Source organism: Sceloporus undulatus, chromosome 2 (assembly GCF_019175285.1).
Source record: "Sceloporus undulatus isolate JIND9_A2432 ecotype Alabama chromosome 2, SceUnd_v1.1, whole genome shotgun sequence".
In the NCBI taxonomy this organism is placed as follows: domain Eukaryota; kingdom Metazoa; phylum Chordata; class Lepidosauria; order Squamata; family Phrynosomatidae; genus Sceloporus; species Sceloporus undulatus.
Genome location: NC_056523.1, coordinates 270,613,526 through 270,632,256, shown reverse-complemented (window position 1 = coordinate 270,632,256; position 18,731 = coordinate 270,613,526). Strand labels below are relative to the sequence as shown.

Sequence of the window (18,731 nt, the reverse complement as noted above, 5' to 3'; positions counted from 1 at the left end):
TTTTGGAGTGAGTTTACCATTGGACATTTCAGCAATACTTCTTCACATTTTCTCATACACAGCATATCAAATACAGTAGTAAGAAACGGTTTTATAGAATAAAATTCCAATGATTCCATCCAATAGAATGACAGAAGAGCTTCTATTTCTTATGCTTTCTGGAGGAAATCAGGCAAAATTCAAACCTCTGTTGCATTGCAAGGGATATTTAAGTAAATTACTTGAGAAAATTGAAATTGTACTTTTGTCATTTTGGAATTGTTACCTACACTTTGGTTCTACATATCTGTTTATAAAGTCAATTTGCATCATATTTTACTTTGTGTATCAGTCAAGGTTTCTATGTGTACAGCCAACAATTAACTCCTTATTTACACTGAGTTGATTCTCACAGCACACTGTGTTTTTCAGTCAGATTATTGCACCCAGGATTTTAAACATGAAGGAAATGCCTTTAAATCGATTTGTATATGTGAAATTGTTCTGACCTTTTTACAGACTAAATTTTAGGGACTGAGATTTGTCTGAGGTGTAGGTATTTTGTGGACTTTGTGCTGTGCAGAAGTTGTTAACTACATCGGAATTCATGCTAGGATAATACTGTGGTAATTCTTAATTCCACTTCATTTATTTTCATTAATTTTTATTTCAAGGATTTCTGTGCTGCCCTTAATTCATCATAGTTGAAGGAAATCTCAGTCTTGGTTTGTCTAGGTAAGACCAGGCACAGAGACTCCAAAGAAATATTACCAGTCAGTGCAGAAAAAAACTGAACTAGATGGATTAGTAACCTGACTCAGTTGTAAAATGGTGTTTGCTATGCTCCTGCTTCTGTAGCGTAGACATTTTACATTTATTTTCATAATAGTATTGGGGGTGCTTGCATAAAACACAGCTTTCTAGTCCTCCTCCTTTCCCTGTTTCTCATCTCATAACATCTGTATTTCCTGAGTTTATGAACTTTGCTCCTAATCAGCCATAACAAGATCCAGCAGAACAGTCCCTGGAAATAGACATGGCTGGAGAGAGATGTGAGAACCTGTGAAATGGTGGTAATCCAAGCATAGTGCTTGTTGCGAAGCCATGCCACCCATCATTTGACAGATCTTCACATATCTCTCCAGCTGTATCTCTCTCTAGCATTGCATATACAATACAGGTACGCACTACGCTACTTATATTCCAGAATCCAAATCCAAAATATTCCATAATCTAAGTCTCAAAGCATTATGTATTATGGACTTCCTGATAAGGCTCAGTCTGTATTTTGTTAATTGAAACTTCTTCTGAGTCAGTCTGATTCAGCAAATGCTGCCCGTAAGTTAGTTATGACATCTATAGAATTTCTGTGTAGGGTTACCCATAAATATCTGGAAACTTCATTGAGTGCAAAATGCAGGAACTAACTAAGCTGCTAAATGGCACACTGTATCAAGAGCCTGTCACACCACTGTCAAAGCGATGTAAAGGGCTACATGTATTGCTGTGGCCTTTCTGGGGATACTGTTGCTTAATGGAATGTGTTTGTAGTGCCCCTTCTATTTTGCTTTTATATTGTGGAATATATTTTCTCAGAACTGGAATTGAAGCTTTCAATTTTTGCTTCTTTTGAAGGAAGAAGGCTGATGAAATTAATGATACTTTCAAAAATGATAGGAAATGGTTACATAAGTCTGCTGTTAAAACTGCTTTGATCTTTTTCTTGAAATGTTGATATAAGTACAGTGGTGCCCCGGGTTACGAAAATAATTCGTTCCGCCGCCGCTTTCGTAACCCGAAAGGCTTCGTAAGCCGAAAAAGCCATAGGCGCTAATGGGGAAAAGCCGCGATTTGGTGCGAAATAGCGCCGAAAAGCACCAAAAAAATTTTCGTAACCCAAAAAAACATTCGTAATCCGGAACAGTTTTTTTAAATAGATTTTTTTCGTAACCCGGAAATTTCGTAAGGCGGCACATTCGTATCCCGGGGTACCACTGTATTATAAATCATTTAATCAGAAGGGACATTTTACACTTGTGTATTTGTTTCTTCCTTGAAGAAACGTATGTTTTGGCAAGCCTCATCTTTCGTTTCAAAGTTGCTGTTAAAAGTGAACAGTTGGCTTTCGAGAACATTATCTTCTCAGCGTACTGAAAGGGTTTGGTGATGCAGCCCTTTGAGCATTAGAGTGAGGGCCATCTGCAATTTTCTTCAATTGTTATTCTGCTTTCTCATAACGTTGGTGGATGCCACTGTAACCATATAGGAAGGACAGTGATTTTTAGTAATGGCCTTGAAGTGTGAATTGAAACGGTGATAGGGAGACTGGAATTTAATTCCCACACTGTTTGAAAACTCTGAGCTCATTCTCAGCCAAACCAGAAGTGGATTCTCTTGCTGAGAGTCCTCCTCATTACCACCTGGACACCTTGTCCCTTCCTAATGGGGGTATCAGTGGCAGAGAGGCAGGGTGATCACATGTCCTCTATTTTGAGCATGGCTAAGAAGCATGGATTGATATTAGTATTAGTGTTCCTAATTTTTAATTTGATAATGTCCTACATTTTTCTTGAATGTCTACAGAAAATGTAGAATACTCCCTAATCATTTATTCCTTTTGTTCTGTTATGGAGTTTCTCTGTATACAGTGGATTCGCGGCCTTGGCACTCATGGTTTCTGTTATTCGTGAGGCCAAGGCCGCAGCTCCTACCCTCTCTTACTGGCACCTCCCCCCCAGCGCTGAGGACTTTAATCGGAGACTGGGCCACCAGGGCTTGTTATCAGCTCGCCTTCTCCGCCGCAGCCAATGAGTGTGCAAAACGTCAATTGGCTGCGGCAAATGGGGCAAGGCATGTGCACGCCTGGCCCCGAGCACTGCTGGGAAAGAGAATCCTGATGGTGGCTGGGGCCGATTACAAGCCCCAGCGGCCTGGGCTCTGATTAAAGTCCCCAGCGCTGGGAGGAAGATGAGGGTAAGGGGGAGGAAGAAGGGAGGGAATTTCACAAATAGTTAAGTCCCATTGTCCCCAATGACCTGAATATTTGTGAAATTTTGAATTTGCAGAGTGGCCTAGAAGGTATCCCCCGTGAATCCAGAGGGACCACTATACTAATATTCCCCAAGTAACAAGCTGTGTTGTTACAGGCTGACTGGTACATTTTGCCAACTTAGGGAAAGTTGTTTATTAAAAGTAAAAATGTTACAGTTACATTGGTTAATGGATGGTGAGAAATAGGGTCAGTAGCATTACATCTATTTACAGAAATCACAGCTGTCTGTACATGGCACCCAGTTAACTGTAAACAAGCAATAACAGAAAAAAGTGAGTAATCTGTAAGCATCATGATGTTTCATCTTATTTAATGACAGCCAAATGGGGAATTTAATGGCCTCTACTATTGTGTTTGTCTTTCAGCACTCTGATTTGAGTAGATAAGGTATCAGCCACAATTGAAAGCTACCTCAAGCCGGATAAAAATCAAGCAGTCTTGTGACTGTTTCCAATGGCTTCATGCAGGTGCTGTCTAGTATGTTGACTACTAGCTTGTGCACCATACGGTGTAAACCTAGTAACAGAGAGACTCTCTCCCCTCTGGATAATTACAGTCACTAATTGCTAGTTTCTATCTTTGCAGACTTCCTGTTTGTATGCTTGTCTACATCCAGTCTCTTCTTGCATCAATCTAAGCAGCACCAATTTTTCCCCTCTCTCTCCTCCATTAGAGCATAAGTTTGATTATGAACAAGTAGCCAGTGTGGCGTAGTGGTTTGAGTATTGGACTATACAACTCTGGAGACCAGGGTTCAATTCCCAGCTCAGCCATGAAACCCACTGGGTGACCATGGGCAAATCATATGCTCTCAACGTCAGGAGAAGGCTACAGCAAACTTCCTCTGAACAAATCTTGCCAAGAAAACCCAATGATAGGGTTGTCTTAGGGTCATCATAATTTGGAAATGACCAGAAGGCACACAACAACAACATTGTACATAAATCTGCTTTTATATGGTTTATGAGGACAACTAAGCTTGTTTCTTTCTCTACTAGACACTATTTGAGGAGTGGGCATAGGACTGATTGTTGTTCAGCTTCTGCCTTGCCAATTGATTAGTGAGCTTCATCTGCTATTATCTCTCAAATTTCTGAACAGATTGGGCCAAGATATATGATATATGCTAAGAGAAATCATAGCAGATATAGATAAAAATATGATGTCTGTAGAACCAATGTAATGCTGATGAAATGTCTATATAAGTATGAGGTCTATAGGAGAATAAGGGGTTGTACTTAGGTCATTCTAGGATGGCAGGATGCTCAATCCTCTCTTCTTGGGTTTATCCCCATGCACCATCCATAGTTTTTATTTACCTGCCTCAGGGGTGGTGCATGAGAATAAACCTAAGGAGAATGGATTGATCCTCCTGCCATCCCAAGAATGAGGTTAGACAATGGCAGCGTCATGCTTGTGAGAGCCTTTGTAAGAATGTGCCTAGATAATGAGATGTCAGTATAATGTAATGATTCTCTTCAAGGGTGGTGTAAATATATACTGAACTGTTTGTTCAGTAAATAGCAGGAAAGATTGCAAAGATGATTCTCCCATTGTCAAAATATACTGAAATTCTAATTCTTAGAAGAGTATTAAATGGATTGCTGATGTTAACTTGCCTACTGGGTTCATTGCTATTTATAGCCTAGAAAAACTCATGTGATTAAAAAGATAAACTAGAAGGAGCTCTAGCAAAATATAGATTAACTGACAAATGGCAATAAACCTTCAGTCTCTCGGATGAAGACATGGTATGGGAAGCCATGCCTGTTTCAATGTGCATAATTAAATCTTTTCTTAATAAGAATGTGGGCTTGAATTAAAGGAACAAATGATTTCCAAAAGTCATCCACAAATGTAGAAAGAGGTTCAAGTACAGAGCTGCACATTGATACGGTCAGGAAGCCGGATAAAAGGAAACATTCTTCAGAGTCTTAGCTGGTATATTCTTCCTCTTAGTCAAACATGGAGGAAGGAGTGGAGCGCATGGGCACATTCCTGTTTGTGTAGGTAATTCCAAATTATTGTTCAGTATTAGGTATGAAAGTGTGCCTGCTCATTTATTGATCTACTCAGCAGTACTTCCCCAAGGGAGTTTTTTCTTAGGGTTGTGTGTATATGTATTTTCCCCATATTATTCAGAAATGATTGCATAGACAGTCATTTCATTTATTTTATTTTACTTATCTGTCTGTGTGCACGTGTGCACATCTATATCTGTCTAAAACAAAATAGATTATTATTTTTGTATATGTGTGTATATGAATTATGTTCCACAATGTTAAGGGAAAATATTTCCATCCTTTTTAATAAACATGCTGTTAGAATTCGATGCACAACATGTCAGGAGTCAGACCTGTGTGGATTTTAACAAGTAATGGAAGATTGCTCTTACTTTGTATGAGAGTTTTTATTTTGTCATTTTCCTACTGTGATTTTCTTCCTTGACTTGACTAGTGGTTACCAAGGGATGCTGTGAAAGAGATGCCTTGTATAGAGTTTTATAAGCTCCCTGTTTGCTTCTGAGCAAGTGTTAAAATTGCACCTGCTACAATTTACTTGCATTTTACTCTGCTTGTTTCCCCATGATCTTAACTTGTAGTACATGATAGCCTGCTGATTAAACTGCATGATTTAAGATTGTGGAGGTTTTCTCAGATTTTGTGGGACAGCCTTAATTTATCTGTATCATTGTTAATACATGAAATGTGGCTAGTACTTTCAAATGTTAGGATTTTTGCTCTTAATGGCAATAGTTGTAGATGGCAAACATGATGAAACATTATTCCCCTCACTGGGAACTTTTAGGTGACAGAGAAAATATTTGTTTGCTGAATATCCCACACCATGATATCTGTGCCTTGGACTCACATGGTGACATCTTTTTAATGCAAAGTACCGCTTTGCTATCAGTCTTAGCAGCAGCTGTTGCCAGCCTTCCTATATTCAGCAGAAGCTTAGTAACCTTTCTTCCCCTGACAGCTTCTCTGCTTGCTATTTGTGAAGAATATTGAAGTGGGTGAATTTTAATGTCCTTAAAGGAAATAAGTGTATGCATTTATTGACTTCAGGCAAAATAGAAGAGCTAGGAGCAGCATTGTAGTCACTAGTCTTCAGGGCAGAAAATGTAAAATTAAGGCATTACTTGAATGAATTTGTAGGAAAGCTCATCAGGATGCACACATCACTTCTTGTCCCTTTCCCCCTCAGTGATATGAGAAGCAGTCATTTAGCTGCTGCTAATCCCCATGACTCGTTTATCTGAAGAAGACCCTTTATCTTGTCATTACCGGAGGTGCGTGAAATGAGCTGATCATCCCAACTCCTGGCAGACCTAGAAGCAAAATTAGGCACCGTATCCATGGTAATGCAGTGAGAAGTTTCTTAAGTAGCCATTTAATCCATTGATATAAAATCGACCTGCCAGTGGACTCTGAGCAGCCTGTTTTATTGTTGGACAGATTGTAATTTAAAATTGATATGCCATTTTGGGTAGGCATGAGATGGTTTAAAAGGAGTGAGACATTTTATTCGTGAGAATCCTGGATCAGATGGAACAGATATTAGTTGTGATGTTTTATTACCCTATCTTCAAGATTACTTCAGTGCAGAAGTTAAATTTGCATCTGTTCTCCTTTATTGTCTCTGGTTTGTTGTCTTGTCTGGTTTCATGTGTGTTTCATTGTAACATCAAATCCAACATGCTGTGTCTGAAATTTCTGTTACTGTACCTTCTTTCAATTATCAAATTATCAGATTTTAGTTGATTAACAGATTTTATACCTGGGAGGTTACAGAACTTTGAATTGTCATACACCTATAGTGTACGAGATATCAGAAAACCTTGCATGAATTCAGAAGAGCAGTAGTATATATCAGGGATGAGGAAACTGTTCCTTCAGGTGTTTTGGAACAACTCTCATGGCCATCGGTCAGTGTGGCAAATGATAACGTTGTCATCGATAGAGAGGCGGGATATAAATAAAGTTTTATTATTTTATTATTATTATAAGATATTGTGGCAGTTGTAGTTCAAAGGTACAATATTTAAGGGACACCAACCTTTACTGCCTGTATCACAAATTATGCAGTCGACTTTCCCACATTTGGGGAAATGGCAGGGGTCAGCATAGCTGGAGTGCAATGGATGAGCCTCACCCTAGGAAAATCACCTTTGTGATCATAGTATCTCCCCTGCCAGGTACAGTAATTCAGTCAGAATGAAAGTTGTTGTAAACACTTCATTCAGGTATTAAGGTTCCCTTGTAGATATGACAGTATACAGATATAGCTTTTATATACAGTGAGTCCTTCATATCCATGGATTTTTTTATCCATGAATTCAAATATCCATGGTTTAAAACTATTTTAAAAATATATAAATTCCAAAAAGCAAACCTTGATTTTCCATTTTATACAAGGGACACCATCTTATTGTGCCATTTTATGTAATGGGACTTGAACAGTCACAGATTTGGATATCCATGGGGGATCCTGGAACCAACCTCCAGTGGATACCAAGGGCACACTGTACTGGCCAAAAACCTACTTTGTCTTTGTACAGTCTAAAAATCTTCACATGTGGAGTTATACCTAGTTTGTACTATGAATCCTTGCACTGAATGGCAAAATTGTGTAGTAAATCAAAAGCAGAGTTCACATGTTGGCACCACATGAGTGTCAGTTTGTGCAGTCTTGAATACAAATATTCTGCAGCAAACAAAAATGCCCACAGCTCCCACAGGTGAACATGCATAGGTAAGTCACCATAGGATGCTGGTTGTTGGCTCAGTTTCAGTAGATGAATTTGCCTTCCATTTGGTGTTCATGTCATTTGCAGCTAGACATATTTAAGAAGCAACTGAGTTTTGTGGTAGCCCTTAACAATACATGTGCTATTCACATAAAAGATGCTTCTTGAAGTGTAACTTGTGGTGGCGTCATTAATTTCATTGGATTTTCTTAGGCAAGGCATACTCAGATATGGTTGGGTAGTTCCTTACTCTGAAATATAGCCTACTTCACCAGGAAATTGTTGGCGTTCTCTAAAATGAGTACTACCCAGGGCTGACCCAGCTTATCAGACGGGACCTGGTATCTTTAGGGTATTTAGGATGGCTGTGCTCTTAATCTGATGGATAATGGCTACTTCTAAATTGAAGAGTATCTTGAATGTAATAGCTTAAAGATCATAAGCTTAAAATTTATTTCTACAAGTTTTTGTGCTCAAAGCACTTGTGTGCACAATCATTATGATACAGAAAAATATATTGGCTAGTATACCTAACCCTTGTACATAGTTCAGTATGCTAATTCTAACACTCCTTCCAAAGAGATAGAAAGAATGAGGAAAACAGCATTTTTCAGATAAGAAGAGTGAAGTGCCACTAGGAAAATGGCAGCGTTTAGGACTGGCATAGGGAGCTCAAGTGTTATTGAAATTCTGGGCTGCAGAAGTAGAAATGCACAGATTTAGGATGAAATGAAAAGAAATGAAGTAGGATTTGAATATATTTATCACACCTAGAGAAAGGGGAATTCAAATTATTTTAGTTTCATTTTGCCAAAAATACTGGATAAATGCTTCAGGCACAGATTACCTTCAGGTTTTCCTAAATTTGCAAAAGGAACATGAACTTCATTCTGTAAAGTGTGGATTGCAACACAGTGGCCTGCATCAAGAAAGGGTCTTGAATAAGTCACAGTGGGAATATTAACTATAAACTAAGCTTGTAATTGGGGACTCTGCAATCACCACAGTTTTTATTTAAAAAATAGATGTAGACATTCTTGCTAAAAGGGCCTCTCCTTGGGATAGAAGTGAGCAATTTCCTGATACAGGGATTTGCATTGACAAACCTTGTGAAACCTAACAGGCTCTTGCCGCTGCTGCTTTCTCCACAACTAGGGTTGCCATAAGTGAGGACCTCCAAACTGGGACAAATGTAGGACAAATGTAGGGCAACATTTTCAAATGTAGGGCACATTTTTGGAAAAAAGGAGGACGTGCAAAAATTGAGTTTTTTTAAAAAAATGTTAATATAAATGCATGTTTTTAGGCATGATCAAAATGGAGGACATTTTGGCATTATTCCTAGACAGATGGCAGAAATGGACTTGCCCTCGGGTTCAACTTTACTTCTCAGAAGTGTGTACTTGGTCAAGGGATAAAAACAAGCAATAATAAAATTTAATAAAAGAAAATAAAACAAGCAATAATAAAAATTAATAAAATAAAACAAAAACAAGCAATAATAAAAATTAATAAAATAAAATAAAATAAGTATTCTATATTTTTAAAAATAATTTAACCCCCCCCCAAAAAAAACCCAAGGCAGACCTAATGGCCACTGACTCAGCTTTCCTCCTCAAGGCTATGGAATCCTGGGAACTGTAGCTCTGTGGACCATTCAGGCTCCTTTTGTCAAGAGAGCTCTGGTGCCACAAGAAACTACAATTCCCAGAATCCCATAGCACTGAGCCATGGATGTTTAAGGAGGGGTCAAACTATTTCTGCAGCCTTTTGCTATCCCAAAGCCTTCTATTATTTACCAGCAACTTGCAAGGCAAAATCTCTTCCTTCACCAAGCCATTGAAAACCAACCCAAATGGAGGAGGGCTGATTGCTTCTTTCCCATTGGTCAGCTTTGGGAGAAATTTGCATATTACAAGGAAAGGTGTTTAGGGCCTCAAAAATGACCCTGTGATAAAGAATTACAAGAATACTGAGTGGTAGACATTGAAAAGAGGAGGCATTGAGACTCCCAGTGAAACAGGAACCATTTATGGCCTTTTTTTCTTTGCTCACTGTAACCTAGAAAGTAAGGCCTTTTGCAGGGTATATATACCAAGTGGGCTGGCAATAGCTCTGAGTGGCAGATGTCTTGAAGACCTGCTCTCTAGGCTGAGCCAGGCAGGGAGGCAGGGAGGGTGGCACACAGCCACGGGGAGGGCTGGAGCTGCCTCCAGGGCCTCTGGGGGGGGGGGGGAGGAGCCCCGGGGGCGGGGCCAAAGCGGGGTGGGACCATGTGGCCCCGCCCCAAACTGGGAAAGTCCCGCCCATGGGCGGGACATGGCAGCCCTATCCACAACTGTGGAAGCAAAAGCAGCAGTTCAATGTGTGGCACTTTGTGTTATGGCTCAAAACAGGAAGGTGAATTACCAATCAGTCCTATTGACTCTGCCACTTTTCCAAGTTCTGGCAATCTCAGTCCTGGCCAACACCAACAAAAATGCAATAATATCTTTATAACATAATGTCTTGTTTTTATTGGTGAACACTAATGAAACACTGTTGTTTTTTAAAATGCCTGCACTTTTGCTTGTTTTTGTCTGTATTTGTTTCTGTTTTTTGTCTTTTTTCTGTTTTTATTCATATTTCTGGTTTGTAACTTTTTAAAATAATAATGATAATGATAAAAAACAAAACAGGAAGGAAAAAGAAAATAGGAAGAGGGAGGATGAGCCCAGCCATTAAGCTTTGGGAGGGTTTATAGTAGTTTGCCATATTTTTTATTTTTGGTAGTGGTTCTTTTATTGGTGTACTTTCAGCAGTAGACATTGCAAAAAGAATGGAGAGGGTTTTTCCCCCATATGTTTCAGAATCCATGCCTGCCTCAGAATTTGTGCCCCATTCCCAATATTTCAAACTCACTTCTTCACCATCTGTTTGGACTCTTATTTGACAGTTCACTTGGTTGGCATTGCAGGTCAAACTGTACTCCTGCTTATATGATATGTTACCTGGGACTCATTAGGCACATGGTAAAACGCTCTCTCTGGACATAACAACATATTTCTGGGTAAAAAGCATTGAGAGCCATGACCAAAGAGAAAGAGTGAACATTGAATAGATAACCAATCAGTTACAGGATTTCAGATAAATTTCACATAAAGCTTTGTAACTCATAGGTTGACCAAAAATGTTGGGTTCTCATTACTGGGGGGAAAGGACTCACTCACTTTTGCAACCCCTAGCTATTCTATGGATTGTAACACAATCACATAAAGAAATGAGTGATTAATGCTTCTTGAGTGATTAATGAGTGATTAATGCTGCTTGCTGAATTAACTGTTAGGTAAGTGAAGATGTTTCAATACTTCATTTTTCATACCCAGATTTTGATTACTCAGCTGAAAGGTATCTTTGTAGTTAGCTGATTTGGTAGTGCTGTGACATTTAGATAGACATTTATGTGACTTTTCTCACTGCAAAGCATTTTCATTACTTTAAACAAAGAGTTGGCCAAACTGGCATCTTCTTTACTTTTGTAGTATTCTCCCAGGAACTACTAAAAACTGTGTCTTCTGGGACAAAAGGGATTCTAAACTAAGGCATGATGGCAACAAAATTAATTCTGTAGCTCAGTGTACATGTGATTAGAGGTCCGGCATATATATGAAGCTCCTCTGTTAACAGAAGATATAAGTGTTGAACCATTGTATATCTTTTGAATATAACTCAGGATACTTTCATTGAGACAAACAGCAAATTTTGGGTTAATGTTAATTCACTAAAGCCTCACATTACATTGTGGCTCCTGCCTCCTATATTTATAAGACATTTTGCTATAGAATTGGGATGAAAGTCTCTATTTAGGAATGTATAGCCTGTCTTTCTCCTAATTAAGGGCCAGTTTACATTCCCAAAAGCCAATTATGACTATAAAATACAGTAAAAAAAATAATACAGTTTAACAACTTAGATTTATACATTTCCACCTGAATTATAACCATTTCTACAGCCCTTCTGAAATTCTTGGGACTTGGAGTTGTGTAATTCCTCTCTGAGAAAACATATGCAGGAGTAGCTGTGTTGGCCATATAGCAAAGTGCAGTGATGTCCACAATCCACAAAACAAGAGTTTTACAAGTGTTGTCCAATCAGTGAGGATGCCCTGCTCTCTGAAACTCTCATCTTGCATATTTAAGTTGGAAAAACACTGTGCAAAACATCCCTGGAAGATGGAATCGTATGAGAAAATGTATAAGAGATTGGTAGTAAAATATTTGCTGATTTATTCATACTAATTTAAAAAGACTTTCTAAATTAGGCTGAAGGGCTAAAGAGAATAGTTGATTTTATTATTTTAGATTTTAGACCTGTTGACTAGTGCAACATTTTTTTGTTCTTCTTAAACTTTACCGAAGTAAAGTTTTGGGTTAGAACTTGCAAACAGGCAGGCAATTTTCCTTAAACTTATTAAAGTTAGATAATTAATTTTACTTAATACCTTTGATAAAGCCTAAACCCCATGTAGCACTGAGCACTTAATCTACAAAGGATAGCTGATTTAATTTCTGATGGTCTGTTTTTCCCTTCCCTTGTTTCTTAGGATAAGAAAGAAAAAGTTTCCAGGTTTGATACCATTCGGCACTCCATTGCTGGTATGATAAGATCTCCAAAGTCTATGTTGGGCTCTTCATCGGTAAGTGCACAGGTACCACAGTTTTATGTTTATCTTACACAAATAGTTTCTTTCAGCTATCATCTCTGCATAGCTGATACAATTTATTAACATTAAAGTGGTTAGTTCTTAAACTACAAAGATTCTCCAAATTAAAAATAGAGCTAGTGATGGATAGGGCAGTCTGTTTTTGGTCTATGTCAGTTTCATATGTGTCATTATGTCCATTCCCTCACATTTCCACATGAGTCTGCAGTTTGAACAACATGGATAAATTCTCACTATTTTTGAATATATTTTAACACAATGCACATTTTTGTGTGTGTGTTACCCTAAAATAGTACTTTATGAGAAGGGTATGACTCTGCTGTGGTGCCCTTCCTGTAAGAGGTCAGAGTAATATGTTAATCTTTTCATCTGTTTTATTCTCACAACAGTTCTTTGAAGTAGGGTAGGCTGTAAGACAGTGTCTGTACCAAATGAGTTTCACTTCATCATTGTGAATTAAACCTATTTTCCCTTGGTCTTCCTCTTATGCTTTGGCAGTTTATTGGAATCTTGGGGAATTTGAGGGTTTTTTTTACACCCTCTGAACTCAACAGGGGTGTGCCCATTGCTGGCACTGAATATAAGGTAGTACCAGTACAGCAGCATCTAAAACAATCGCTTTTAACAATAGCCTTTAACAAGTATCTTGTTCACAAGTAAAATCAAGCTTTCAGGCGATTTCTAGGTGTGCACTTGAATTGGTAACAAGTGCTTTCAGGAAAGCACACCTTGCCTTAAAGGAAAAGTTGTAGGGGTTTTGCCATCATTTTCATAGCAAATTTGTCATCTGTGGCAGGAAACCTTGAAGGGCTATAAACTGGGTGGACTACATGTTGCATACATCTTCTGTAACTAGTGCACCAAACTGGCTTCCATGTCCTGAACTACCATGTTTCCCTGAAAATAAAACACTGTTTTATATTTATTTTTCCTCAAGAAGACACACTGTGGCTTATTTTCAGGAGATGTTTTATTTTTATTACAACAATCTACATTTATTCAAATATAGTTAAGTTGTCTTCTTCTGGAACATCGTCATAACCCTCTAAACCCGGAATTCCATCCTGAATTTCTTTACAACCATTGGCCCCAATCTTTCTGCTCCCTTCCTGCTCCCTTCCGTTCCACGACAGGCCTATCACTATGTGGAACGGAAGGCGGTGGGAAGGGAGCAGAAAGATTTTAGGGTATGGCTTATATTGCGCAAATTCTTAGAAATCCTGCTGTGGCTTATTTTATGGCTATGTCTTATTTTTGGGAAAACAGGATATGAATTCAAAGGTCTTTTGAAATTTATCAGAATCCCTGATCTGGATTTTTTTAATTAGATAGGTTTGTTGTTTCATTGGAAGTTGCTTTCAGTTGAGAAAACTGTCCTGGGGCTATTGTTTACCACTTACATTTTCAGTGAAGTTAGTTCCAGTATTTACAGAATCATAAATAAACTGATTTGGTTATAACCACCAGTAAAACAAAATAATAACACATGGGCCTTTGTAGACTGTATAAGAGTATTTGTTGAGTATTTTTGTGCAGTGGTCTCCATTGGGAATTTTGTTGCAACATTGATGGAGTTCTGTTAAGAGAGGGAATTATGTGGCCTGCCAGTGTTTGTGGAACTGCAATCCCCGTTATCTTCACCCTTGGTCAGGACCAAGAGCATCTGAAAGACCACTTGAGTCCCACCCACCTCAGATCATTAAACTTGTTATCAGTGACATTTAAAAGTATAAAGAGCAAGAAATATGTCTTTTGTGCAGGCATTTATTTTTCCTAACTAGATGTGAGAAATATGGTTTAAAATGCCCAAACAAATGTAGAGCTGGGATAAGAAGACAATTTTTGCTGCCAAGGGCAGAATCTCCGTTGGCATGACTTTTTTTTTAATAAAGAAGAACAGTGATAACCCAAACTTTAATATACATACCTAAAATCACAGAAGTATCTAGCTGATCCTTCACACCAATCCATATTATTAAAATGCTATTTAGATTATAGCTTTTAATATGTTTATAATAATATGTTTTATTTTTATACTGCTTTTCCAAGGTGATCAAAGCAGTTCACAGAATCAATAAAAATTAACACATCATAAAAAAAAAACCTCAAAAAAAATCAAATAAAAATAGAACAACATGCAATAAAGACAAGCAAGATGGTGGTCGGGAGGAGGGCTTGTCTTCTTAGCAGGCAGAGGCCTGTTGTCGCTGGCCTGCTTCTCTCCCCCTCAAGATGGGGGTCGGGAGGAGGGCTTGTCTTCTTAGCAGGCGGAGGCCTGTTGTCGCTGGCCTGCTTCTCTCCCCCTCAAGATGGCGGTCGGGAGGAGGGCTTGTCTTCTTAGCAGGCAGAGGCCTGTTGTCGCTGGCCTGCTTCTCTCCCCCTCAAGATGCGCGTCGGGCGGAGGGCTTGTCTTCTTAGCAGGCAGAGGCCTGTGTGCTGGCCTGCTTCTCCCCTAAAGATGGCGGTCGGAGGAGGGCTTGTCTTCTTAGCAGGGAGGCTGGTGTTGCTGGCCTGCTTCCTCCCCTCAAGATGGCGGTCGTGAGGAGGGCTTGTCTTCTTAGCGGCGAGGCTGTTGTCGCTGGCCTGCTTCTCTCCCCCAAGATGGCGGTCGTGGGAGGAGGGCTTGTCTTCTTATGGCAGAGGCCTGTTGTCGCTGGCTTGCTTCTCTCCCCCCAAGATGGCGGTCGGGAGGGGGCTTGTCTTCATGCAGGAGAGGCCTGTTGTCGCTGGCGCTGCTTCTCTCCCCCAAGATGGCGGTCGGGAGGAGAGCTGTCTTCTTAGCAGGCGGAGGCCTGGTGTTGCTGGCCTGCTTCTCTCCCCTCCAAGATGGCGGTCGTGAGGAGGGCTTGTCTTCTTAGTGGCCGAGGCCTTGTGTCGCTGCCTGCTTCTCTCCCCCTAGATGGGCGGTCGGGAGGAGGCTTGTCTTCTTAGTCGGCGAGGGCTGTTGTCGCTGGCTTGCTTCTCTCTCCCTCAGATGGCGGTCGGGAGAGGCTTGTCTCTTAGCAGGAAGGCCTGTTGTCGCTGGCCTGCTTCTCTCCCCTCTCAGATGGCGGTCGGGAGGAGGCTTGTCTTTCTTAGCAGGCGGAGGCCTGTTGTCGCTGGCCTGCTTCTCTCCCCTCAAGTGGCGGTGGGCGGAGGGCTTGTCTTCTTAGCAGGCAGGAGGCTGTTGTCGCTGGCCTGCTTCTCTCCCCCTCAAGTGGCGGTCGGGAGGAGGGCTTGTCTTCTTAGCCGGCGGGGCCTGTTGTCGCTGGCCTGCTTCTCTCCCCCTCAAGATGGCGGTCGTGAGGAGGGCTTGTCTTCTTAGCTGGCAGAGGCCTGTTGTCGTGGCCTGCTTCTCTCCCCCTCAGATGGCGGTCGGGAGGAGGGTTGTCTTCTTAGCAGGCAGAGGCCTGTTGTCGGGCCTGCTTCTCTCCCCTCAAGATGGCGGTCGGGAGGGGGCTTGTCTTCTTAGCAGGAGAGCCTGGTGTTCGCTGGCCTGCTCTCTCCCCTCAAGATGGCGGTCGTGAGGAGGGCTTGTCTTCTTAGCAGGCACGAGGCCTGTTGTCGCTGGCCTGCTTCTGCTCCCCCTCAAGATGGCGGTTTGGGAGGAGGCTTGTCTTTTAGTAGGCAGGGCCTGTTGTCGCGGCTTGCTTCTCTCTCCCTAAGATGGCGGTGGGGGAGGGCTGTCTTCTTAGCAGGCAAGATGGCCTGTTGTCGCTGGCCTGCTTCTCTCCCCTCAAGATGGCGGTCGGGAGGAGGGCTTGTCTCTTTAGCAGGCAGAGGCCTGTTGTAGCTGGCTGTTTCTTTCCCCCTCAAGATGCGGGTCGGGAGGAGGGCTTGTCTTCTTAGCAGGCGGAGGCCTGTTGTCGCTGGCCTGCTTCTTTCCCCCTCAAGATGGCGGTCGGGAGGAGGCTTGTCTTCTTAGCAGCGGGAGGGCTGTTGTCGCTGGCCTGCTTCTCTCCCCCTCAAGATGGCGGTCTGGCGGAGGGCTTGTCTTCTTAGCAGGCAGAAGGCCGTTGTCGCTAGCCTGCTTCTTTCCCCTCCAGATGGCAGTCGGGAGGAGGGCTTGTCTTTAGCAGGCGGAGCCGTTGTCGCTGGCCTGCTTCTTTCCCCATCAAGATGGCGGTCTAGAGGAGGCAGACGATGGCTTGTCTTCTAGCAGGCAGATGCCTGGTGTTGTGGCCTGCCTTTCTCTTCCCCCTCAAGATGGCGGTGGGAGGAGGCTTGTCTTCTTAGCAGCAGAGGCCTGGTGTTGCTGGCCTGCTTCTTCCCCCTCAACGATGGCGGTCGTGCAGGCGGGCTTGTCTTCTTAGCTGGCAGAGGCCTGTTGTTGCTGGCCTGCTTCTCTCCCCCTCAAGATGGCGGTCGGGAGGAGGGCTTGTCTTCTTAGCAGGCGGAGGCTGCTAAGGATTTTGTAGATCACCTACCAAGGGAGAGATAAATTATATGTTGCTAGTATTGAAATCTGTTGGGATATCTATAAAATTATACAAGTAACTTTGTCTGATAAAGAAAGCAAAGCAGTGCTTTTTATTCTTGGTTAAAACATTTTCTGTTAGAATAGATAAACTTACATGGAAGAAATCCCCTCAAATCTCTCAGATATAAGCAAAACAAAAAGCTGTGACAGGTGAGTTACCATCAGTAGGATGAAACCAATTTACTACATTTTTATTTGTTTTGTCAACTAGTTAGAAGACTGTGCAGTGACAGTTCTTGGGAGAGAGTGTAGTTTGATCTTGTACTTTAGTTTCTTAAAAAGGAAGGGTGAGAGAGAACTTCAAGGAAGCTTGTAATATTTTGCTATATTTTAGAAACAGTTTAGCCTATCATTTAGAGGCAGTTTGAGTATCTGAATGAATAAATGCACCATGATTGCTTTGCATTTGTACTGTTTAGGTATTACACCTTTTTAGTAGCGTTGATAGCTCATTCATTGAGGATGTGCTTTGCCTTCACAAGCTCTCAGGTTTACCCTTTGGCATTCCCTCTGAAAGGATCAGATTGAGGTGATGAGAAAGACCTCTACTTGACCTCTTGGAGAACTGTTATCAGACACTACTGGACTATATTTTTGTGGGTTGTGGACACTCCCTGTATTAACTGATCTTCCTTTTTATATTTCTCCTAAGTTCTTTGATGTGATATCAACTAGTGAAAAACCCTTGGCAGATCAAGATTGGTACCATGGTGCAATTCCAAGAGTAGAAGCGCAAGAACTATTAAAACAGCAAGGAGACTTTTTGGTGCGGGAGAGTCATGGGAAGCCTGGTGAATATGTCCTTTCTGTGTTTTCAGAGGGACAAAGAAGACACTTCATCATACAATATGCTGATGTAAGTTTAATGTTATTCTCATATGTTTCTGTAAAGGCGTATGTTGGGATTTTTTAAATGCTTTTGATAAAAGTTCTGTCAGTGATGTCATTATTACCTGGGGTCTTTGAATCATGATACTTTCCCACCTACTGAAGCTAAGAGCATTAGCCACTGAAATCTGCTTCTATAAAGACAACATAAGACCTTTCCTACTGGATTGGACAAAAAACCTATCTTACTGTATGTAAATTTCAGTTGGCAAAAGTAGTCCTTATTTCAGACCTTATTTCTCCTCACCTTCCCGCTAGGGCCCTCTGTTCTGGTAGTCAAGGTCTGCTGTCCCAGCCCATGATTTCCTCTGCCCCATCTCGAATTCGCCCCTTTTCACTCGCTGCCCCTCACTCCTGGAACCTTCTTCCCCCGCGAGCAAGAGCCATCACTTCTTTAACCAGCTTCAAAACTGAGTTGAAGACCGTCTTGTTCAGAGAAGCGTTCCCAGACATTGCATAATTGTCACTTGCTATTTGATGTTCCTTTGTTGCCTGTTTTACTGAATCATTTTCTGTATTGCTATGTCCTCCCACCAGTCCATCTCCCCTGATCCAGGCCTCGGAGGTAGAGAAGAACTTAGATAGAGAAGAACTGTTGGCCCTCATCCCCTTCCCCTTCTCCTCTTGTGCCGTGTCTTTTTAGATTGTAAGCCTTAGGGCAGGGAACCGTCCAATTAAAAAGATTGTATGTACAGTGCTGTGTAAATTTACAGCGCTTTATAAATAAAGGTTAATAATAGTCAGCCAGTCACTGGGAAATATTGTTGAGATGACAATATTCTTGTCCTGTTGCTTATTTCCAGCACCTGCTCTTCAGGGGGATATTGTGTCTAAATAAAATAGGGCCATTTAGCAAAACATATGTTCTCTCTTTCATAAGAGAAAATTTGAAGATGGA

At 41.1% G+C, this 18,731-nt stretch overlaps 1 protein-coding gene and 1 non-coding gene across 4 annotated transcripts in view; one reads left to right on the top strand and one right to left on the bottom strand.

The window, feature by feature from the left end:
* Window positions 1-18,731, top strand: part of FER (FER tyrosine kinase) — a 204,584-nt gene that overhangs the window by 65,143 nt on the left and 120,710 nt on the right. For all 3 annotated transcript variants that reach the window (XM_042451397.1, XM_042451398.1, XM_042451399.1), the window contains exons 11-12: window positions 12,367-12,459; window positions 17,598-17,801. In XM_042451397.1, the coding sequence (XP_042307331.1) occupies window positions 12,367-12,459; window positions 17,598-17,801 (297 nt within the window). The remainder of the gene's footprint in view (window positions 1-12,366; window positions 12,460-17,597; window positions 17,802-18,731) is intronic.
* Window positions 7,081-7,241, bottom strand: LOC121924487. Its single transcript, XR_006102624.1, has one exon. It is a non-coding gene; the product is annotated as a U1 spliceosomal RNA (small nuclear RNA).